The sequence below is a fragment of the Osmerus mordax genome, chromosome 14 (genome assembly GCF_038355195.1).
Source record: "Osmerus mordax isolate fOsmMor3 chromosome 14, fOsmMor3.pri, whole genome shotgun sequence".
Taxonomy (NCBI): Eukaryota; Metazoa; Chordata; class Actinopteri; order Osmeriformes; family Osmeridae; genus Osmerus; species Osmerus mordax.
The window spans coordinates 17,917,437-17,941,773 of NC_090063.1; the positions used below are offsets into that span (position 1 = coordinate 17,917,437).

Genomic DNA, 24,337 nt, shown 5'->3' on the forward strand with positions numbered 1-24,337 from the left:
GGACCATAAATAAAGATAATGAATCAGATTAATTCTAAAAAGGCATTCATTTGATTACATATTTAATTACATATTTTTTCACTAATAAGTAATCAACCTTTTGTTCTTGTTTTGGTCTTTGTTACACAAGCATTCACGAAAATTATAGAATCTCCAATTGTTTTATTCTATAACCATAGTGGTGTATCCAGCTATTTGTAATATAAAACACATTCACACAATACCAACCAAACAACCAATATAATATAAATTACCTAATGTATTTATTTAGCTTGTAACTTTAGGATATAGAATAATAAACAATTGTGACTGTGAATGTATCAAAATAATTTAAAAAATCATATTCAATATACCTGTGAAACAAGACATACAAAACAAGGTTGAATCATCATCTCTTCAAAAATCCCAAATATTGTATTTAAAGAATCTTCAACCTTTACGATGATTGAAACAAAGTTTGATTTAAATGAATGTTATTTAAGTTTGTGTTGATTCTTTCAACTCATCAGACAGTGACACTGAAGCCACAACAAAAAGGCACAATTTGTCAGTGAACACTTTATAAAAAAGTAAAAAGTAAAGTCTGATTTATTTCACACAACCAAGATTTAATTGGTGTTTTGTTCAACTCGTGTCAAATCCATCTCACACTCTTCACACCAAACACACAGCTGTGTTCCCTAGACAACTGGTCCCTGGTGACCAACCAAGTGAGGGGTCGAGGTGACAGGTTGAAGGTCAGAACACCTTGCAGTTGTTGAAATTGAATGCTCGTCGCCGAGCGCGTCTCCTGGTGTGGTTCACAGCTGTCCGCACCGCGTACTCAAACACCTGCTGCACGCCTCGGTTGCTGAGCGACGAACACTCCAGGTAGCCCTTGGCACTGACGTCCTGCGCCAGGCGCCGGCCCTCGGAGGCAGGGACACAGCTGGCGCGGTGCGGGCCCATCTCCCGCTGGTCAGTCTGCGTGGCCACCAGCAGCAGCGGGACCCCTGGCAGCTGCCCCCGGACCTCCGGGACCCAGCGGCTCCTCACGCTAGCCAGCGAGGCAGGGTTGGCCACGGAGTAACAGACCAGCACCACGTCTGCCTGCTGGTAGGACATGGGCCGGATGTTCCTGAAGGTGTCATTCCCCGCCGTGTCCCACAGCCCCAAGCTGATCTGCACGCCGTCCATGAAAACCTCCACACCCGTGTTCTCGAACACCGTGGGCTTGTAGGAGTCAGGGAAGGTCTCGGAGGTGAAGCGGACCAGCAGGCAGGTCTTGCCTACGGCACTGTCGCCCACGAGGACGCACTTCACCGAGGTCCCCGGCTCAGCACTGCCATTCATGGTTACCGAGTGGTGTGGGATGTGTACTTTTCTAAGAGGGAGGGGCTGTAGTCCTGTCCTGTGGTTGTAAAAGGTCAACAGGTTTTGGGGGTTAGGATTGTTGCTGGTGAGGTTTTATAATGCATTGTGATGGTCGTAGTTTTTTGGTAGATATCTGAGTTGTAGTCCTGCTCCTCGGTTGACATGTCACAGGTCATATGTCACAGGTCTAGGGTCCATCTTTCTGATCTCTCTGCAATGAGCTCAGTCCTTAAGGTTGCGTCCTCACGGTCTGGCGACAAACTCAAGCTCAACAACGGGAAGCTGATGACCCGACGCCTCAGAGATCCATGAACCTTCTAGAACATCGGTTCCCCTTGGTTTCCATGGTGACCAGGACAGACTTGCTCATGGCTCAACGACCTCACAGGTGGTCATCCTGAGGGAGGGTAAATAAGTCAAAGAAAAAAGATTTCCACTTGAGTATGAACTTGATCTGAATGATGTGAATGATTCTAACTGATCCAGCAGTGTAGAGTTGTCTTTGACTGACTGTCATGGTGACATGGTGACATGGTGACATGGTGTCATGGTGTAGCTGCCACCAGTGAAAAGCTCCTTGAAAACCGTTATGACCAAAAACTGTGACTCAGCGCCTCTCCACTGCCTTTGACAAACACAGATGATTATGAAACCCTGAGAAACCCAAACCTAACCCTTCCCAACCTTAACCCTTCCCAAACCTAACCCTTCCCAACCTTAACCCTTCCCAAACCTTCCCAACCTTAACCCTTCCCAACCATAACCCTTTCTTGCTTAGGAGGTTTGTAACTACACAAGCCTGTACAGTTTCTCTCTTTGTCTAATCTCTATAGGCAGATGTATTTATTGAGTTATTGAAATGAGGCTCCTGCTTGAAGCTGAGGATGCTAGTGCAGTTTTGTTCTGTTCAGGCCCCAGCCTTCTAACCCTCACCCTCACCCCAGCCTTCTAACCCTCACCCTCACCCCAGCCTTCTAACCCTCACCCTCACCCCAGCCTTCTAACCCTCACCCCAGCCTTCTAACCCTCACCCTAACCCCAGCCTTCTAACCCTCACCCTCACCCCAGCCTTCTAACCCTCACCCTCACCCCAGCCTTCTAACCCTCACCCCAGCCTTCTAACCCTCACCCCACCCTTCTAACCCTCACCCTAACCCCACCCTTCTAACCCTCACCCTAACCCAAGCCTTCTAACCCTCACCCTAACCCAAGCCTTCTAACCCTCACCCTAACCCAAGCCTTCTAACCCTCACCCTAACCCAAGCCTTCTAACCCTCACCCTCACCCCAGCCTTCTAACCCTCACCCTAACCCCACCCTTCTAACCCTCACCCTAACCCCACCCTTCTAACCCTCACCCTCACCCCAGCCTTCTAACCCTCACCCTCACCCCAGCCTTCTAACCCTCACCCTAACCCCACCCTTCTAACCCTCACCCTAACCCAAGCCTTCTAACCCTCACCCTCACCCCAGCCTTCTAACCCTCACCCTCACCCCAGCCTTCTAACCCTCACCCTAACCCCACCCTTCTAACCCTCACCCTCACCCCAGCCTTCTAACCCTCACCCTCACCCCACCCTTCTAACCCTCACCCTCACCCCACCCTTCTAACCCTCACCCTAACCCCACCCTTCTAACCCTCACCCTAACCCCACCCTTCTAACCCTAACCCCAGCCTTCTAACCCTCACCCTCACCCCAGCCTTCTAACCCTCACCCTAACCCCACCCTTCTAACCCTCACCCTAACCCCAGCCTTCTAACCCTCACCCTAACCCCACCCTTCTAACCCTAACCCCAGCCACCCTGTAAGCTGCCTTGGAGACAAACTTAAACTGTTAGCATGCACTGCAGCCATTTTGTAAGTGTAACGCAGTTTGTGTTAACATTTATAGTTTAAAATGTGTTAGGTCTACAAACTGTTTTTATTATATTTTAACTGTACTTTGGTAGAGATGAATTAAAATGATTTAATAATAGTGTGAAAATGAACCTCTCCCACTTGATTAAACTGCTAAACATTCCACACTTCTCAGTGAAGTCTATGGGATGAGATTAACAGTTTAACAAAAAAAATGTTTTGTCAGCCTACGAAACAAGTGAAAAAGTTGAATGAAACAACTCACCGTCTTCCAGCCGAGACAACCGGACGATCTCAACGGGCGGAAGCTGCTTCAGCTGAAAAGCCTCAGTTTTTCTGAGTAGCTAAACAACCATTGATATGGAATTAAAACAAGTTGGGCACCAAACACAAAGCGGTTTCTTTATTGTCTGTTGATCGGAAGAGGCTAAATAAATGTGTTTTAGAACCTCTTCATGTGAGCTTGTGAAAATTGGAAGTGAGATGGCTCCTCAATCTCTCCACCCCTCTCATGAGCTCAGTACAAGCATGCGTTCAGAGAAGTGAGGAGGCGTAATGGAGCAGAGAAGTGAGGAGGCGTGGTCTGAAGTAAGGAGGCGTGGTCTGAAGTAAGGAGGCGTAATGGAGCAGAGAAGTGAGGGGGCGTGGTCTGAAGTAAGGAGGCATGGTCTGAAGTAAGAAGGCGTAGTGGAGCAGAGAAGAGAGGGGTGTGGTCTGAAGTAAGGAGGCGTAATGGAGCAGAGAATTGAGGAGGCATGGTCTGAAGTGAGGAGGCGTGGTCTGAAGTAAGGAAGCGTGGTCTGAGCTGCTGTTAGAGCATACAAAACTCTTTATTCAATTGCAATTAAGTCTTTAAAAATCAACAATCCTGAATACAAAAATAGACATTTATTGTACAAGTTTGTAGAATGTAGTTTGTTTGGCATATGCTAAGAACTTTGTTCAACCGGGCTTGAAATCTTACAAAAAATATAGTTTTTGAAGCAGCACACAGAGTAAACGCAAGCATAGCGTTTATCCCATACTTCCCTTTTATAAAATAAACACACAACACTGTTGTATATATATATATGTAAATATAATAAAAGATTTTGGCTATGGCTAGATACAGCACTAATGGCACTTGTAAATTTTTTTAACTTGTACCCCAAAAAACATATTAAATGACTGGCCTCATAGACAAAGCACATGACAGCTTTCAAAGTGTTTAAATTTAGAACGCAGCATGTCTGTCTGCCACCTGTCTGTCTGCAGTTACCACCTGTCTGTCTGCCACCTGTCTGTCTGCAGCTACCACCTGTCTGTCTGCCACCTGTCTGCTGCTAACTAGCAGGTGTACCTGAGTAAAACCCTGAATTCAAGAGCAGAACATAAGAAGTCCAACCTCTTGCATAGTGATTAGTGTGTGCTGCTGTACCAAGGTGGTGCATTCTGTACAGGCTGTTAAAATATCCATAATCACTCTGGAGGCTTCAGCCTCCTGGTCCTCAGGATCCCTGGACCCTAACCCTAAGGACCCTCACCCTAAGGACCCTAACCCTGTATTCCACGCAGGACAACTATAAATAACACCAAGGGAATCCCAGCTCTAAATTATTGTCTTAATCAAACATGATCTACAACCTATAAAACGCCTTCACCAACCTGCCTCTCAGAACAGATGAAGATTCTGACTGATTGACAGGCACAGATTCAGACATAGATTATTAATAATAATAGTAGGAATAGTAAATCGTCAGTGCCCATAGTCTGGACTGAGTCTGTGCAGCCGGTCATCCCTGAGCTATGTCAGTTAACATCTTAAAACTAAAATTGATCTGTTAAAATTATGTATAAAAGTATAGCAAGATATCATTAAAATATATTCATAAAACATTTTTCTAATATATTATACTATACAGGAATAACATTAAGAGATAACCTTGCTTTGCACCCAGAATAATTGTAAAAAATAGTGTAATATCGTGTTATTTCTTTGTCAGCTATCAAAATAACTGAAAGAGGGAGAGTGAGATAGAAGGGGAGAGAGAGGGGGGGGGAGAAAGAGAGAGAAGGGGATAGAGAAGGAGAGAGAAAAGGAGAGACAGAGGATGAAGAGGAGGTTGGTTCTGAGGGTATGATAGAGTAGACCAGTGTGGAGGTGTTGAAAAACGTGCAGGGCTGTGTATGTGTGTGTGAGAGAGAGCGTTTGTGTTTGTTTGCGTGATGCTCTCAGGTCTTCAGCGACACCAACACCAGGCCAGGTTTAGACTCTGTGTACCTGGGAGAGAGAGAGGGGGGTTAGGAGGGAAAGCTGTGTGTACCTGTAGCTATGGCTGCTGAGGTAGTGTGTGCGTGTGTACCTGTAACCATGGTTGCTGAGGTAGTGTGTGTGTACCTGTAACCATGGTTGCTGAGGTAGTGCAGGTGTGTACCTGTAACCATGGCTGCTGAGGTAGTGTGTGTGTGTACCTGTAACCATGGTTGCTAAGGTAGTGTGTGTGTGTACCTGTAAACATAGTTGCTAAGGTAGTGTGTGTGTGTGTACCTGTAACCATGGTTGCTGAGGTAGTCTAAGACGGCGGGCCGGATGCGAGCCACGCCCCCCTGGCTGTGGTTTCCTCTTCCTGTGATGACAGACAGCTGAGGACCACACACACCCTGCTGCCACTCTGGGGGGGGAGGGGGGAGAGAGAGAGCGAGAGAGAGAGAGAGAGAGAGAGAGAGAGAGAGATGGTTAACACACACCCTGCTGCCACTCTGGGGGGGGAGGGGGGAGAGAGAGAGCGAGAGAGAGAGAGAGAGAGAGAGAGAGAGAGAGAGAGAGAGATGGTTAACACACACCCTGCTGCCACTCTGGGGGGGAGGGGGGAGAGAGAGAGAGAGAGAGAGAGAGAGGGTTAACACACACCCTGCTGCCACTCTGGGGGGGAGGGGGGAGAGAGAGAGAGAGAGAGAGAGAGAGAGAGAGAGAGGGTTAACACACACCCTGCTGCCACTCTGGGGGGGAGGGGGGAGAGAGAGAGAGAGAGAGAGAGAGAGAGAGAGAGAGAGGTTAACACACACCCTGCTGCCACGCTGGGGGGGGAGGGGGGAGAGAGAGAGCGAGAGAGAGAGAGAGAGAGAGAGGGTTAACACACACCCTGCTGCCACTCTGGGGGAGGGGGGAGGGGGGAGAGAGAGAGAGAGAGAGAGAGAGAGCGAGAGGGAGGGTTAACACACCCCCTACTGCCACTCTGGGGGGGGGGTGTTTAGTGTGTGTAGTGTGTGTAGTGTGTAGTGTGTGTAGTGTTTGTAGTGTGTATAGTGTGTGTGGTGTGTACAGTGTGTGTATAGTGTGTATAGTGTGTATAGTGTGTGTAGTGTGTGTAGTGTGTGTAGTGTGTATAGTGTGTGTAGTGTGTGTAGTGTGTGTAGTGTGTGTAGTGTGTGTAGTGTGTATAGTGTGTATAGTGTGTATAGTGTGTATAGTGTGTGTAGTGTGTATAGTGTGTGTAGTGTGTGTAGTGTGTATAGTGTGTGTAGTGTGTATAGTGTGTGTAGTGTGTATAGTGTGTGTAGTGTGTATAGTGTGTGTAGTGTGTGTAGTGTGTGTAGTGTGTGTAGTGTGTGTAGTGTGTATAGTGTGTGTATAGTGTGTGTAGTGTGTATAGTGTGTGTAGTGTGTACCTGAGGTCTTCAGCTGCAGGACGTGATCCAGTGTATCCAGGGCCTCAGGGACATGCAGGCCATGCAGGTCCAGGGTGTTCTGTGGCAGCAGGGGGGCGTTGACCTGCTGGAAGATCCTGGAGGCAGCACGCCGGTGGGCCTCTCGCATCTTCTGGCCATGGAGACGCCCCTGACACACACACACACACCATACAAACACACACACACACACACACCATACACACACATACCAAAGAGCAACGGGTAGTCAAGTTAAATAAGAACTTGTTGCTGACCAGAGTTGGACTCATTAATCCACTTCTGCCTCGCCTCACTACTGGGCGTAGGAGGAGGCCACCTCCCCCTCCCCCTCCCCCTCCCCTCCCTGCTGGGCGTAGGAGGAGGTCTCCTCCCCCTCCCCTCCCTGCTGGGTGTAGGAGGAGGCCCCCTCCCCTCCCTGCTGGGCGTAGGAGGAGGCCCCCTCCCCCTCCCCTCCCTGCTGGGCGTAGGAGGAGGCCACCTCCCCCTCCCCTCCCTGCTGGGCGTAGGAGGAGGCCCCCTCCCCCTCCCCTCCCTGCTGGGCGTAGGAGGAGGCCACCTCCCCCTCCCCAGGGGTCTAAACTGCAATCAAATGGTCGCATTTAGCGGAAAAAATTGAGACAGTGTGAGTTTTACAACTACCTGCCCATGTGCAACCTGCAAATGTGACTTTTTTTTTCATGTTGAAAAACGAGGAGGGAGCGAGCCTGCTAGGGGTGGCCAACGTGTGTGAGGGGGGAGGGTCCGTGAGTGTGAGGGGGGAGGGTCCGTGAGTGTGAGGGGGGAGGGTCCGTGAGTGTGAGGGTCCATGAGGGGGGAGGTTCCGTGAGGGTCCGTGAGTGTGAGGGTCCGTGAGTGTGAGGGTCCGTGAGTGTGAGGAGGGAGGGTCCATGAGTGTGAGGGTCCGTGAGGGGGGAGGATCCGTGAGTGAGTATTCAACTGCGTGGGTAACATAATCTAAACTCGTGTGTCCCGCTCGGGTGTCTTGCAAAGGGAGTGATTGACGGCTAACATTAATAAGAGTGTCTGCTAAATGACTAAATGTAAAGGTGCAGTGTCCCACACCTCACTACGCCCTTAAAGGTGCAGTGTCCAGTGATTCCCACACAGATTAATTCATGGCGGTGCGCCACAGAATCAACACCGGCCGCCAGATATTGCGTTTCGTTATAATATATATTAGTTAATGCTATTTAAAACACGCAGTGTATTCGTTCAGCTGCATTTCCTTTCCCTGCTCTCCCTCCGTCTCTCGGTCACTCACGCGTCTCTCATATACACACACACACAGTCACAACGTCAGCACACGTTAGCAACGACGCATAGATACGCCGTTCTAGACAGACAGCAATATCAGCGAGCCCTCAGCATTAGAACCGTAGCTAAAAGTCTAGGAAAGTTGAGGCTACTCTCTGCTAGGTACCTACGAATATGTCTTAATCTGCTAGACCAGTGGGTTCCCCTTCGTTCTTTTGGTGAGCAGTCTCACAAGCCCTACTTACGCGGCGTCATGGAGCCGACCAACTAAATAGTTATTTAGCACTAGCGTTGCTACCTGCATATATGTAGTATACCTGCATACTGTGTAACAAATGATTAACAAAATAATCATGTTGCCCCCCCCTGCCTGACCCCCACAAATTGCTTTTAATCTGTGGGAAACACTGGTGTCCCACACCTCACTGCGCCCTTAAAGGTGCAGTGTCCCACACCTGACTGCGCCCTTAAAGGTGCAGTGTCCCACCTCACTGCGCCCTTAAAGGTGCAGTGTCCCACACCTCACTGCGCCCTTAAAGATGCAGTGTCTGCTAGACCAGTGGGGAACCCACTGGTCTAGCAGATTAAGACATATTCGTAGGTACCTAGCAGAGAGTAGCCTCAACTTTCCTAGACTTTTAGCTACGGTTCTAATGCTGAGGGCTCGCTGATATTGCTGTCTGTCTAGAACGGCGTATCTATGCGTCGTTGCTAACGTGTGCTGACGTTGTGACTGTGTGTGTGTGTATATGAGAGACGCGTGAGTGACCGAGAGACGGAGGGAGAGCAGGGAAAGGAAATGTGAGTCAGGTGGCTGAGCGGTGAGGGAATCGGGCTAGTAATCCGAAGGTTGCCAGTTCGATTCCCGGTCATGCCAACTGATGTTGTGTCCTTGGGCAAGGCACTTCACTCTACTTGCCTCAGAGGAATGTCCCTGTACTTACTGTAAGTCGCTCTGGATAAGAGCGTCTGCTAAATGACTAAATGTAAATGTCCCACACCTCACTGCGCCCTTAAATGTGCAGTGTCCCACACCTCACTGCGCCCTTAAATGTGCAGTGTCCCACACCTCACTGCGCCCTTAAAGGTGCAGTGTCCCACACCTCACTGCGCCCTTAAAGATGCAGTGTCCCACACCTCACTGCGCCCTTAAAAGGTGCAGTGTCCCACACCTCACTGCACCCTTAAAGGTGCAGTGTCCCACACCTCACTGCACCCTTAAAGGTTCAACGTCCCACACCTGACTGCGCTCTTAAAGGTGCAGTGTCTCACACCTCACTGCGCCCTTAAAGGTGCAGTGTCCACTTGAACCTGTCCAGGGTTCAACCCTAACCCCCCTACCTGCTGGGCGTAGAAGGAGGCCACCTCCCCGCTCCCCTGCCTGTAAGCCTCAGCTGCCTTAGAGAAGCTCTGCTGCTGCCGGCTCTGGTGCAGACGAGCCTCGGCCCTGAAGTCCTCGTACTCTGGGTCCTTCACATCCTGGTACTGCCGCTCGGCATGCTGGGACAGCTGCTGCTCGGCATGCTGGGAAGAGGGGCTGTCTGGAAGCTTGCGCATCTGATGTGACACGGGGGGAAGTGTTTGTGGGGTAAAAGCAGCAGGAAGAAAGATAGAGATAATCAAGTAAATAAATTAAAATACAATTGATGTATAATAAAGATAGTGTGTAAATGCGTGTGAGAGTGTTTATGTGAGTGTGTATGTGTGTATGAGATAGGTGTGTAAGTAGGGATGGGTATCGAGAACCGGTTCTTCTTTAGAACCGGTTCCCTGTGAATCGATTCCTTGCAATCGTTAGCAAAATTCCTTAACGATTCTGTTAACGATTCTCTGTGCCGTTAAACAATTAAAATGCTAAGTTTAATAATGGATTAAAAATCAATATTCAGTTTAATAATGCGACACGCGAACGTCTGTCTGAATAAACTATAAAAGTTTGCGCACGCATGCGCAAAGACAGACTGTAGCAAACATGGCAACTAGGAAGAAGCGTTCTAAAGTTTGGTTGTATTTCACACAACAAAATGACAACAACGCCACTTGTAACGCGTGTAAAAAGTATATTTCGTCGAAGGGAGGAAATACTACAAATATGAAGAAGCATTTGAACACACAGCATGGAATGAAGTTACTGGAACGTCATGTGTTCGATGCATGCAGCAGCGCAGCTAACGTTCGCGCTTCATCTCTAACTATCTAAGGTAGAGCTAAACTGCTCAAAAGTGATCACAACCACTTGTTACTGTGTAAAGCAATTTGCCTTTATTGTGTATAGTCGATCTAGTTATCTTCTGTCCCGTCGTTTGAAGCATACATTTTAGCTCCGACATTCGTCTCCCATTAGTATTGATCTTATTGATCATTTCACGTTATCGGGGCGGCGTGTGTTATCAGCAAACGTTCGCGTGTCGCATTATTAAACTGAGCATATAGATTTTTAATCCATTATTAAACTTCGCATTTTAATTGTTTAACCTTTTAATAGTCCTGTTAAATGTGCCTGAAAACGCCTAAACAACATACCCAAAGTACATTGAAAGCTGTTGTTGAACGATTTGGAGTACATGCATGTAAATGGTCTCTTTTGTGTGACACTGAAGTTATTTCCCCTGTTGTTAGGACCCCTGTAAGTCCTACTGGTGTAGAGTAATAGAAGCTTGAACACAAGGAAACTGAAAGTTTCTATCTCCGACTAGATTTTGTTTTGAAAACAGAGGCCTGAAGAGGCCTAGAGGTGGTAGGTATTAGCTCATTTCAGAGCCAGTCAAAGCCAGTTTGAGAAATTCGTTTAGAACGAGTGTGTGTGTGGGGGGTGCAGGACGCACAGACCTAGTTGGCTGTAGAGGGGAACATCAATAAGAGAATCGATAAGGAATCGAATCGATAAGCAGGAATTGATAAGGAGTCGGAATCGTTAAAATCTTATCAATACTCATCCCTATGTGTAAGAGAGGTGTGTGTGTGCGTGTGTACCTTTTCCCTCTCCCTGCTGGGGGTCCTGAAGGGGGGAGGAGCCACGACCGTCCTCACCGGACCCTCGTCCAACACAGAGCGCAGGAACCGTTCTGTCTGCTCCAGGCTGTAGCTGTGTATACACACATAAAAACATATATATACACACACACACATATATATACACAACAAACTTTTACCTTGTTGCCACTGCATGTGTGTCCATTTGTGTGTATACTGTTTGTGTGTATGTGGGCGTGCATGTGTGTGTGTCCCTCACTTGTGATCCCTGAAGATGTCCTTGAGGAAGAGAGTGTCCAGCGAGGGGAAGAGCTGGAACAGCTGCTTCTCTCTGAGCAGAGAAGCTCCATCATGCCTGGGCGCCTCAGCCCTGCCCTGGGGAGCACACACACACACACACTGAAGAGCACACACACACACACTGGGGAGCACACACACACACACTGAAGAGCACACACACACACACTGAAGAGCACACACACACACACTGAAGAGCACACACACACACACTGAAGAGCACACACACACACACTGAAGAGCACACACACACACACTGAAGAGCACACACACACACACTGAAGAGCACACACACACACACTGAAGAGCACACACACACACACTGAAGAGCACACACACACACACTGGGGAGCACACACACACACACTGGGGAGCACACACACACACACACTGAAGAGCACACACACACACACTGGGGAGCACACACACACGCACACACACACTGGGGAGCACACACACACACACACACTGAAGAGCACACACACACACACTGGGGAGCACACACACACACACTGAAGAGCACACACACACACACTGGGGAGCACACACACACGCACACACACACTGGGGAGCACACACACACACACACACACACACTGGGGAGCACACACACACGCACACACACACTGGGGAGCACACACACACACACACACACACACTGGGGAGCACACACACACACACACTGAAGAGCACACACACACACACTGAAGAGCACACACACACACACAGAAGAGCACACACACACACACACTGGGGAGCACCCACACACACACACACACACACACACACACACACTGGGGAGCACACACACACACACACACACACACACACACACTGGGGAGCACACACACGCACACACACACACACACACACTGAAGAGCACACACACACACACACTGAAGAGCACACATACACATACACACACACACTGAAGAGCACACACACACATACACACACACACACTGGGGAGCACACACACACACACACACTGGGGAGCCCACACACACACACACACTGGGGAGCCCACACACACACACACACACACACACTGAAGAGCACACACACACACACACACATAGGGGAGCACGCACACACACACACACACACACGCTGGGGAGCGCACACACACACTGGGGGCTGGGGGGGTGTATGGGTAATAGTGTGTGTGTGTATAGTGTGCGTGTGTGTGTACCAGTCTCTGCTGCAGGGCCAGCTCCTCGGTCATGATGGCTCTCAGGGACACGTGTGGGCGGGACACACTCCAGTGGTCCATCAGAACCGCCTCATCCGGGGCCTCTGATTGGCCACCCAGGGATGAGAAGCAGTCTGCACCAATCAGAAAGTGCGCTGGCTGCACCCCCTCCTTCGGTCTGGTTTTGCTCGTCTGTGATTCGCCCCAATGGACCGAACCTGGACCCACACAAACACACACATGGGTGAGAAATGGGAGAATCGTGGCATGTGTGGTGTGTGTTTGTGTGTGTCGTAGCATGTGTGGTGAGTGTTTGTGTGTGTCGTAGCATGTGTGGTGAGTGTTTGTGTGTGTCGTAGCATGTGTGGTGTGTGTTTGTGTGTGGTGTGTGTCGTAGCATGTGTGGTGTGTGTTTGTGTGTGGTGTGTGTCGTAGCATGTGTGGTGTGTGTTTGTGTGTGGTGTGTGTCGTAGCATGTGTGGTGTGTGTTTGTGTGTGTCGTAGCATGTGTGGTGTGTGTTTGTGTGTGGTGTAGCATGTGTGGTGTGTGTTTGTGTGTGGTGTGTGTCGTAGCATGTGTGGTGTGTGTTTGTGTGTGTCGTAGCATGTGTGGTGTGTGTTTGTGTGTGGTGTAGCATGTGTGGTGTGTGTTTGTGTGTGGTGTGTGTTGTAGCATGTGTGGTGTGTGTTTGTGTGTGGTGTGTTGTAGCATGTGTGGTGTGTGTTTGTGTGTGGTGTGTGTTTGTGTGTGGTGTGTGTTTGTGTGTGGTGGGTGTTGTAGCATGTGTGGTGTGTGTTTGTGTGTGGTGTGTGTTTGTGTGTGGTGTGTGTTGTAGCATGTGTGGTGTGTGTTTGTGTGTGTGGTGTGTGTTGTAGCATGTGTGGTGTGTGTGTGTTCACTCACTCTCCTGCAGCAGATGGTAGGAGAGTGCTGCTTGTCTCTGCTTCTCCTGTAGACACAAGTTTAGGATCACACACACACAATCAGATAAAGATGCGGGTTTAAACTTTGGCCTTCAACGTGAATGTTTATAGAGTAACATGGTGTGACCACTTACTACCTGTCTTCTGCCTCTCCTGTCCTCTGCCTCTCCTGTCCTCTGCCTCTCCTGTCCTCTGCCTCTCCTGTCCTCTGCCTCTCCTGTCCTCTGCCTCTCCTGACCTCTGCCTCTCCTGTCCTCTGCCTCACCTGTCTTCTGCCTCTCCTGACCTCTGCCTCTCCTGACCTCTGCCTCACCTGTCTTCTGCCTCTCCTGACCTTTGCCTCTCCTGACCTCTGCCTAACCTGGAGGGTGTCCTTCCAGGTCTGGTGGAGCAGCCGAGCCGTGCCGAGATCCATCTGGACGGAGTAGTCATCTGTTGAGCACGCTCCTGACCCGTGGGGAAGAGAGGAGAAAGGAGGGGAGAGAGAGGAGGGAGAAAGGAGAGGAGGGGAGAGAGGAGCGGAGGGAAAGGAGGGGGGAGGAGGGCAGGGAGAGAGAGGAAAGGAGGGAGAGAGGAGGGGGAGGAAAGAATAAGAAGACGGGAGAGAGAGGAGAGGGGAAAGAGAGAGGAGGGGAAGGGAGAAAGAGAGAACGGAGAGGATGAGAAGAGGGAAGAGAGGAGGATGGAGGATAAGCTGTTTATATCTTTCCTGTCTTGTTTGTCATGTTTAGGGATTAGGGTTGTCATATTAAAGGGAAACAGTGAGATTCAGAGATCAAAAGGAACAGAATCATCTTTAGACAACAGTTTGTTTATTAGTTTCTATTCTTGATGCTCCCGGGTGTTACCTGGGTCAACCCCTACGGGCCCAAATAGCTCTGTGAGCTGCAGAGCCAGCTCTGTGGTCAGCTTCAGCTCCACACTCTGGATGTTCACCAGTCTGCTCCTCCTCTCTTCTCTCTCCCTCCTCTCCTCGTCCGCTCGTCTGTCCATCTCCTCAAGCTGAGCCAGGAGTGAAAGGGTCGCCTCGTCTCCTGATGACTCTCCCTGCTCCTCCCCCCTCGCTCGCCCCTCTACCCAACCTCCCCCTCCACCTTCTGACAGGCTGCTGGAAACCTCTGATGTCATTTCCTGTTCTAGGGGCTTTCTTCCTCCCTGGGTTGGTTCAGAGTTTCTAAACTCACTCCTACCTCCCTCTCCCTCCAACCCATCACTCCCAACCTTCTCTCTCCCCCCTCCCCTGTGCCCCCCCATCCCTCCCCCACTATCAGGGATGGGGTCCCCCCCACTGGTGACCGCCTGCTCTTCTCCCTCTAAACCTCTAGGTGTCTCCACCTCCATCTGAGGGTCCCATCCTGCCTCCAGCCCTGACCCACCACGCAGCACTGACGCCATCGAGCCCTCCATCACCTCCTCCTCTACTTCCCTGTACAGCCTCTCTCCAGAGTCCAGCAGCAAGTTGCTGGTCCAGTCCAGGTTCTGCTGGCAGGTGTCGTACAGGTGCTCCAGTTCCTCCAGGCTGACCAGTCCGAAGTGCTGTCTGAGTATCTCCAGGCTCTGCTCCCGGCTGGCGGTCCCCAGCTCCGCCTCCTCCACCTGGGAGCCCTTTTCATGCACCGCGCGGTACGGCACCCCCTGGGAGCTGGAGGGCTGAACTGCAGCATCTGAGAGCCCAGGCAAGAAGCGGGAAGGGTTGCTGTGGACAACGGTGATGCCGGGAGGAAGGTCGGCCCGAGGTACACCGGTGTAGGAGCCGTGGTCGTGTTGGTGATTGTGGTTGTCTTGGTGATCAAGGCGCCAGAGGAGGGCAAAGTCTTGAGGGTCGGTTTGCGTGTGGTGTCCAATGGCCGAGGACACAAGAGCAGGGGTGAGGGAGCGAGGGTGGAGATCGGGTGGAGGGTCAGGGTCACAGTTGAAGCTAGGGTAAGGGTGGTGATGCTGTGGTGCTGCTTGAGGGCTGTTCTCCAGGGGGTTGGGGTTTGGGGGAGAGGGGCAGTTCTGTGTGAATGTGAGGGCTAGCTTGCAGGCTTTCCCTGACCTGCGACCCTGCCGCTGCCTGCGCTCCTGGCTGCCTCCACTGACATGGTTGCCGTCCCCTCCCACACTGCCCTCACCTAGGACAGGGCAGCCTTCACCAACAGGGCCGCCGTCCCCTCCCCCACTGCCCTCACCCAGAGCAGGGCTGACCTTGCCAACATGGCTACCGCCATCAACTGCATTGGGGTTTTGTTTGTCAGCATCAGACTCTACACCGCCCTCACCAACATGGCTGCCCTCACCAACATGGCTGCCCTCACCAACATGGCTGCCCTCACCAACATGGCTGCCCTCACCAACATGGCTGCCCTCACCAACATGGCTGCCCTCACCATCATGACAATCTTGTACTTCCACAATTTCTGAAGCAGTATTATCACAGGAGAGAGAATCATTTTGTGTTTGGTTTTCCTCTAAGTTAGACCCTGTCTCAGTAACGCCTGGTGTGAGGACTAACCCCTCTCCTTCCTCACTTTCAGACTCAACCACTGAGCTGTCTGGGGTTGTGCACTGCTCGGAGGAGCCAGATGCTTTCCAGGCAGAAACACAGTCTGGTAGCTCAGGCCGGCCATCCCCCCCCATTCCAGGGACTTGGTCTCTCCCATCCCCCCCCATGCCAGGTACTTGGTCTCCCCCTTTGCTCGACGCAAGATTGTGAGAATCCTCTGCCGTCTCCTCCCCCTCCTCTGATTGGTCAAAGGAGTTGGACATGAGGTAGGAGTCGTTGGGGGAGGAGGTTGTGGGCATGGGGCAGGAGTCACCTGTCTGGATCAGGTCTAGAAGTTTCCGGAACTCTGTCACATCAGGACCAGCTCGCCCTTCGAACCTGTTGCCACGGTGACCACCCTCCTCTTCGTCGCGTCCTTGCCCCCTCTGACCACGCCTCCTTCCCTTCTGCCCCAGTCCCCCCACCGGCCAGTCCCCCACAAAGTCCAACAGCTCCGGCCTCGCCCTCTCTCCCCCCTCCCTCCCTTTCTCTCCCCCCTCCACCTGTCCATTTTCCAATTGGCTAGTGTCCTTCACCAGATCAGCAGGCTCTGGCCTATAGGAAGCGGTCTTCCTGTTACAATGACGCCTACCTCTCCTCTCCCTCTGATTAATCGATTCGGAGAATGCCATGGGTCTCTCGTTGCCATGGTGATCCACGTTCACTACCAGTTCCACAACACAGTCCGGTATTTCCTGCTCTGCTTTGTGGTCAGCTTCCTGGGCCACTTCCTGTTCTGCTTCCTGGTCCAACAGAGCGTCTAGTTCTGCATCCAGATCCCCCAGGTTCTCCTCTGCCAGGAGTTGGGGATCTTCCTTCCTGTCTGACTTCCTGTTCCTGGGAAGGAGGGTTTCCCTGGAGCCCTGGTCGCTGTCTCCCGGCAACCTGGACTTCCTGCCGACAGACGACACATCGGGAAGAGAGGAGAAGAAGGGGCGGGCCCTTTGGCTGGAGCTCTCAGCCAATCGCGGTTCACCTACTAGGTCAGGTTGAGCCATTTCAGAAGACACAGGCCTATCACAGCAAGGCAGGAGGGAGACAGGAAGGGAAACACAACCATTACCATTGTCCTACCTACTACCGACTTCTTGCTTAAAACACACTGCTTTTTGCACTGCATTACAATAATGGTATCTTGTACATTTGTATTTTTTGTAATATTTGTTTTTTTATATTGTAATTTACGGCAACTTATATTTTATTGTATATTTAATTATATTCTAATCCCACTTAGTACTGCTAGTTTATGTACCCTTAGTATAGATAGTCCACATATTTAAATTTTAGGTATATGTTTATTGTATGCACCTTCCTGCCAAAGCAAATTCCTTGTCTGTGCAAACTTTCATGGCGAATAAATCCCATTCTGATTCTGATTCAATAAGCGGACAGAACTTTATACCTCAACTGTTTCTAACTGTCTCTGAGTGAGATGGGCTCAGCTGCAGGCTTACATGGCGGGGGGGATGTTCTGCTGGGGGGGCAGGGGGGCCTGGGGGCCCATGATGGATTGGATGGAGACAATTTGCTCGTAGCCCTCCAGCATCCTCCTGATCCTGTCCACTGGAACACCGTGCTTGGTCCGTCTACACACACACACACACACACACACACACACACACACACACACACACACACACACACACACACACACACACACACACACACACACACACACACACACACACACGTCATGACACACACACCAGTTATGACACGTACACATACACCAGTCATGACACACACACACACCCACACCAGTCATGACACACACACACACCCACACCAGTCATGACACACACACCAGTCATGAAAAACACACACACACACCAGTCATGACACACACACACCAGTCAAGACATACACACACACCATCCAACACACACACACCATGAGGACACATACACAAGCCATAAAAAGAGACAAATTATGAAATTCCTTGACTTCATTCATTTAAAAAGGTGGTTCAAACGTCATTGGTTCATAAGTACTGACATGCAGGTAACATATGACAGATGATGAGAATGATAATAATGATTATAACAGTCTGTTGTGTTCCAGCTGCTCACCTCTCCAGCTCTCTGGCCTTGTGCTTCCACCAGGTGTCGGGCTCACGGAACAACACCTTATACCTGTGCCTCACAGCCTGTCACACACACACAAAGACTTTTATCAGCAGTCTGAATCCAGTCAGCTTCTCACCTGAGCTAGGTCTCATCAGAACATCTCACCTGAGCTAGGTCTCATCAGAACATCTCACCTGAGCTACGTAAGGTTTCATTTCCCACCCCTGCATGTTGGTGTTGTCAATTATGATGGGGAACATGCCACTCTCAAACGCTTCCTTGGCTGACGAAGACACAAGAAAGGAAAGAGAAAAGAAAGATTTGTTTATTAACTGCAAGATATAGGGACAGAATGAGACCGACAAGCAAGGTGAGAGAGCTAAAGGCTGAGCGGAAAGAGAAAGACAGGGTTACGGATAGAGAGAGGGACAGGAGAGAGAATGATAGAGAACATGAGTTAGGGATAGAGAGAGACATAAAGAGAGGGTTAGGGATATAGACATAGAGGGTGAGGGATAGAGAGAGGGTTAGGGATAGAGAGAGAGAGGGTTAGGGATAGAGAGAGGGTTAGGGATAGAGAGAGAGGGTTAGGGATAGAGAGAGGGTTAGGGATAGAGAGAGAGGGTGAGGGATAGAGAGAGGGTTAGGGATAGAGAGGGTTAGGGATAGAGAGAGAGAGGGTTAGGGATAGAGAGGGTTAGGGATAGAGAGAGAGGGTGAGGGATAGAGAGAGGGTTAGGGATAGAGAGAGAGGGTGAGGGATAGAGAGAGGGTTAGGGATAGAGAGGGTTAGGGATAGAGAGAGAGGGTGAGGGATAGAGAGAGGGTTAGGGATAGAGAGGGTTAGGGATAGAGAGAGATGTGTTTACCTCTCTTCTGGTTCCACTCATGGGCGTCGCCCAAAGCAGAGGGGTCGAACTTATAGTCTCCATGACGACTGAAGTAATCGTCTGTGCTCAAGACAACTCCAGCTGGGTTCTGCTCCAGCATGGCCCTGTACACCCGCACACACACACACTTTAGAAGACACACTTGCAGTCTCTGAAAAGTCAGGTATTTCTCTGTTTTTTCATGGTGCCTAACAGATCCCCCCCCCCCCGCCCCCTTTACCTGGCTAGCGTTGACTTGCCCGACCCTGGCGCGCCCCGCAGCAGAACCAGCACCTGGCCTTCCAACCGGGCCGTACCATGTGGGAGGGGTGGCTCCGGGGGGGCGGCCAGGGCCCAGGACTTAGGAATGGTGGCAGTTGGTTTGAGAGGCGCTTGACTGACAGTCCCATGAGCCAACCAGTGCGAGGCAGACAGGGTGTGAGTGTTCCAGGCGGAGGGGTTTGCAGTCACCGGGATGATGAAGGTGGAGCCCTGGTTACCATAGGGACGAGGGCAGAACTCTGGGGCCTCAGCATTCCAGAACATTGAAGGCTCCTCACCAACAGTTCCTCTGCTAGCGCTGCCCTTAGCCCTGGCGCCGCCCACCATCCCCCCAGACGGTATGGCCCTGTCCTGAGAAGGGGAGATGGACCGGTCCTGTTTCCTGTAGGCCTGGAAAGCTGAGGGCCGGCCGGCCGCTCCTAGGTCCAAAGAACTGTTGTGTTTGTCTCCAGCTGGTTCAGAGGAGGTCAGGTGGCTAAAGTCCAGCAATGAGCTGTGCTCCTGGTAAACAGTCTCCCCGGAGAAGCTCAACTGGGTGACAGGGGAGTAGCTCCTGGAGGCCTGCCCCACACCGATCTCTCTCTCTGGAGCGGGCCGGCCGGCGCCTCTGGTCCCTGTCTCCACGCTGATCTGAAGGAGCTCAGGCAGGACCAGCTGGGGGGCTCTGGGGGGAGGATGAGAGGCAGAGGGGGCTCTGGAGGCAGGCTGAGAGGCAGAGGGGGCTCTGTGGGCAGGCTGAGAGGCAGAGGGGGATCTGGAGGCAGGCTGAGAGGAAGAGGGGGATCTGGAGGCAGGCTGAGAGGCAGAGGGGGCTCTGGAGGCAGGCTGAGAGGCAGAGGGGGATCTGGAGGCAGGCTGAGAGGCAGAGGGGGATCTGGGGGCAGGCTGAGAGGCAGAGGGGGATCTGGAGGCAGGCTGAGAGGCAGAGGGGGATCTTGGGACAGGCTGAGAGGCAGAGGGGGCTCTGGGGGGAGGGCTGGTCAGAGTCTCTAACTCGCGGTCGATGAGAAGGTCAAAGTCCTCCGTCAGGTGGAAGTCATCTTCTGTCCCGGTAAGGCAAGAGACCTGAGGAGGAGGGTCCAAGGGGGGGTGAGGGGCCAGGAGGGCAGCAGCCCTCTCAAACCCAGAGACCGGGGGAGGGGAGGGGGCCACACCCTCGGCTGCTTCTGAGAGCTCCAGGAGAGAATCCATCGCATTCTCAACTAGAGGGAGGGAGGAGAGAAGAAGAGGGGAGGGAGGGAAGAAAAGGGGAGGGAGGAGAGAAAAGGGGAAGGAGGAGAGAAGAGGGGAGGGAGGAGAGAAGAGGGGAGGGAGGAGAGAAGAAGAGGAGACGGAGGGAGGAGAGAAGAAGAGGGAGGAGAGATGAAGAGGGGACGGAGGAGAGAAGAAGAGGAGGGAGGAGAGATGAAGAGGAGACGGAGGGAGGAGAGATGAAGAAGAGACGGAGGGAGGAGAGAAGATGAGGGAGGAGAGATGAAGAGGGGAGGGAGGGAGGGGAGAAGAGGGAGAAAGGTGAGAAGAGGGAGGAGAGATGAAGAGGGGACGGAGGAGAGATGAAGAGGGAGGGAGGAGAGATGAAGAAGGGACGGAGGGAGGTGAGAAGAGGAGGGAGGAGAGATGAAGAGGGAGGGAGCGGAGAAGAGGAGGGAGAAAGGTGAGAAGAAGAGGGAGGAGAGAAGAGGAGGGAGGGAGGAGAGAGGTAAATAATGAGTGTTGTGGGAGTTCACACACACAAGGGTATCAGGGGTATAAAACTACCAGTGTATCGAGGTGATGGTATCACTCAATCACATAATACACTCCTGAATCTACTCCCTGGAAAGTCGTGGCAGTACTCTGAATGCATCGTATAATTATTAGTGGCTTAATGAAGGATGACTGATAGGTTATACGAGATGCAGCAGCTAGTTACATAATCATATTCTCACGTTGATGTCATCAGTTCAGAAGTCGTGATGCGGACGAGCACGCGACCACCGACCTTCATTGATGAACCTTCTGTCCCGCGCGCGTGGTAGCACACCAGTTCAACTAACGAGACCCACAATACTACACCGAATGTCTAAAAAGTTACGAGAGCGGCTTGTGCCTGATTTAGACTGGATTACCTTTAAAATCACATTCTGCTAGTACGATGTGAATAACTTCAGGGTCCAAATGAGAAAAAATGTCTTGCATGTTTTTCACGATGTCCTTGTCTTGATACAGCGAGTTCGGTAACTGGAAGTTCCCCCTACCCGTGGCCCTGTCGTCATTACTACCGTGCGTTCGGTAGCCCGTGTTGCTGCAACTATCGTTTGACAGTCCAGGCACTTGTGCTGGGATGTGCCCGTTTTTCTTTTTCCGCGGCATTCCCGCAATCACACGAGATGTGCCCCAACTCTAATGAACCCAGTGTTGCTAGATGATCCGAGGGTAGTCGTAAACTAGATAGCTAGCTAGCGTTGTGGTTGGTGTTTATCTCAATGCTAAAAACAACCAAGCGAACTAGCAGGAAGCAACATTAGTAGTTGGGTGACAGCACTCCTAGCGAATACTTTGGGAACAGAAACTCCTAAGCATACCTTTGCTAAAACGTCAAATATGAACCTTCAAAGTACCGAAAAACCCATATCCATGCATTATTAACGGAAACGGGTTACCTCGTGCACACATCTCCTTCTACATACGCGGTATAATAATATATACAATAGCCTAACTAAAATATAAGAAATAGAACATGAAATAAATGATAACTACTTTGCATATTTGAGCTGTCAGTCGTAGTTCTGTTTGGTTACAAGCTCAAATGCCGCCCAGCTTTCCCTGTTTCCCTGTTACCCTGAACCTGGGTGGGTTAGTTAGGGTCTGGCTAGGTTAGTCAGTCAACCCAGATCAGCTTAGAGCGCGCGGACATTTCAAGAGGCTCGAGACTCCCGCCTCTCGGTGTCGTGTTGCAGTACCTCCCGCAGACCGACGGCGGCGCTGCGCACCAGACCTTCAGTGAGGACGCTGAAACTGCAGACTGAGGGTAGACACGGAGCTTTGTGCCGAAAGTAAACCCTGACTTGTGTCAGACTAATGAATTAAAACGGCCCAGTTTGCGAGGTAAATATTGAAAAGCTAATATTTTATGTAGTTGCTAGTTACAGTGTTGTTTAGGGCGTAGTTGAATGTGTACTGAGCTTTGTTGTGCATTCATTGAGATGTTCCAAATCAATCGTGGGGCAAGTTCGGTGAGGGAGGGCTTGAGCATTCTGCCTGTGAACTACCAGCCCCAGTAGTAGGAAACGATGTGTTGCTGAAGTTGAAAGAAAGAGACAAGTACATCAACAGTATATTACTACCTTGTAAACTTTTAGTATTTGTTATATACGGCAGCAATTATCTATCGGAAGGGGTATTTTTAAAGAAATATTTCTGGATACTTAAATTCGGCTTCTTTGTGGCTCAAGAAATGTCTGATGTGATGGTGATCTGTAAATAGTTTGCGGCCTAAATCAGCAAGGCCAGCGATGCTAACCAGCTAGCATGGCATTTCACTGGGTTGGCTAACGTGATAGCTTGGCTGCTAGCATCGTTACTCCCATCCCGAAAATTGTAGCAATGCATGTAACTTAATAATAGACTAGTGTAGTGTGTTGAATCCTTAAGTATAGATACCATTGGTGTAAATAAATGCACAGTGTGTATATTGTGGCGTAAATGCAACCTAACTGGTGCCTTCAGAAATGATCTTTATGACGAGAATATGCGAATGTGGAACGGATATGTTGGTGTCAGGTTAGCATACGAGCTAGCACAATGTGGATTTTATGGAGCTTTTACAATGAATTCCTATTTGGTGCTATATTTTACGTTGTCGACCGCTGCGTGTCTATTCCCTTCGAAGTTTATCGGCCAGAAAGAATGATTGTAGGCTGAAAATACTGTTTTAAACGGGCTTTTGTAGAAGTGCGGTAGAAGGGTTGTGTTGAACTTTTGTTTTCTGACCTATAGAGGCCAGTAGAAGACCATCTGGATTTACGTTGACAAGCATGGAGTTCCCTCAACAGCAGAAACCGGCGGGGGACGGCAAGATTACCTATCCGCCCGGGGTTAAGGAGATCACAGACAAGATCACCAATGATGAGGTGGTCAAACGGTTGAAGGTGGGTAGAAACGTCCTATAGCTGTTTAAATTAATGAGGATCCAGCAGTGGTTGATAATGCTTGCTCCTGACTGTGAACCCATGGGTGCTCAGCCGGATCAATGTCCAACCGCTGGCTGGTTGCCATCATCACTCCAACTTTGTAAATATGCCTGCAAGCAGAGGGCACAACTATGCGTGACAACGTGTTTGACAACGTTATTACGTTATGTGACTTCCAGTTTGAATGAAGTGAAATATCACTGTGATGAAAGTGACGTTTTTCTTGAGTCATAAAGAAATGAGGCCCCGATAACATCACCATGCTCTGAATATGAGATGCACGGCAGCATTGCAAAGCTCTGCCCTTGTGAGCTAAAACTTTAGTACCTGCAGGGATGAAGAGGTGTAACCCAGTACTAGAGAGGATTCAGCCTTTAATGGATTTAAGGCACTTTTAAGGGGAAAGAGGATGTATTTAAAACATGGTCTATGAAGTAGGATTGGACTGCTGGGTCATCAATTACAAATAGTCCTACATGCATAACTTCACCACGTTCCAAATTATTATGCAAATGAATATTTCTCAGATTTTCGTCAATAGTTGATGCAAAATAAAAAAACTCTAAATGAACTGTTCCAAATTATTATGCACAACAGAGTTTCAGAACATTTTTTAGGTTGTAAAGAACTGAAAATGGTAATTTGTTGAATTTGCAGCATTAGGAGGTCATATTTACTGAAATTAAAAGCTATTTCAATCAAAAACATCTTAACAGGGCAAGTTACATGTTAACATAGGACCTCTTCTTTGATATGACCTTCACAATTCTTGCATTCCTTGAACTTGTGAGTTTTTGGAGAGTTTCTGCTTGAATTTCTTTGCAGGATGTCAGAATAGCTTCCCAGAGCTGCTGTTTTACATTTACATTTTTACATTTAGTCATTTAGCAGACGCTCTTATCCA

The 24,337-nt window shown here is 50.1% G+C and overlaps 3 protein-coding genes across 5 annotated transcripts in view; 1 reads left to right on the plus strand and 2 right to left on the minus strand.

The window, feature by feature from the left end:
- Positions 1–119: 119 nt before the first annotated feature.
- Positions 120–3,725, minus strand: rhoh (ras homolog family member H). The gene is made up of 2 exons (XM_067250848.1): positions 3,477–3,725; positions 120–1,750 (listed from the first exon to the last, which is right to left on the minus strand). Exon 2 carries the CDS (start codon positions 1,330–1,332, stop codon positions 739–741), a length of 594 nt encoding a protein of 197 aa, XP_067106949.1. The 5' UTR covers positions 1,333–1,750; positions 3,477–3,725; the 3' UTR covers positions 120–738.
- A 285-nt stretch (positions 3,726–4,010) lies between these two features.
- On the minus strand, positions 4,011–21,657 carry n4bp2 (NEDD4 binding protein 2). The gene is made up of 17 exons (XM_067251111.1): positions 21,370–21,657; positions 19,221–20,463; positions 18,980–19,104; positions 18,305–18,393; positions 18,114–18,190; positions 17,499–17,630; positions 15,692–17,058; positions 14,369–15,634; positions 13,882–13,967; positions 13,501–13,546; positions 12,597–12,814; positions 11,367–11,482; positions 11,108–11,219; positions 9,476–9,691; positions 6,860–7,028; positions 5,739–5,862; positions 4,011–5,471 (listed from the first exon to the last, which is right to left on the minus strand). Exons 1-17 carry the CDS (start codon positions 21,611–21,613, stop codon positions 5,423–5,425), a joined length of 5,679 nt encoding a protein of 1,892 aa, XP_067107212.1. The 5' UTR covers positions 21,614–21,657; the 3' UTR covers positions 4,011–5,422.
- Positions 21,658–22,233: 576 nt separating this feature from the next.
- Positions 22,234–24,337, plus strand: part of pds5a (PDS5 cohesin associated factor A) — a 29,459-nt gene continuing 27,355 nt past the window's right edge. The window contains exons 1-2 of one of the 3 annotated variants that reach the window (XM_067249711.1): positions 22,234–22,348; positions 23,240–23,391. In XM_067249711.1, coding sequence (XP_067105812.1) covers positions 23,278–23,391 — 114 coding nt within the window. In that variant the 5' untranslated portion in view covers positions 22,234–22,348; positions 23,240–23,277. Of the gene's footprint in view, positions 22,349–22,549; positions 22,565–23,239; positions 23,392–24,337 lie in introns of those variants that run through there. The other 2 variants (XR_010878201.1, XR_010878200.1) reach the window with 2 other exon arrangements.

Coding starts and splice junctions, on each gene's coding strand:
- rhoh (XM_067250848.1), bottom strand. CDS start 1,332: ATGAATGGCAGTGCTGAGCCGGGGACCTCGGTGAAGTGCGTCCTCGTG.
- n4bp2 (XM_067251111.1), bottom strand. CDS start 21,613: ATGCCGCGGAAAAAGAAAAACGGGCACATCCCAGCACAAGTGCCTGGA. Junction 19,105..19,220: donor GGCAAGTCAACGCTAGCCAG/GTAAAGGGGGCG, acceptor GCGGGTGTACAG/GGCCATGCTGGAGCAGAACC. Junction 5,863..6,859: donor CCTGCAGCTGAAGACCTCAG/GTACACACTACA, acceptor CTCCCCCCCCAG/AGTGGCAGCAGGGTGTGTGT.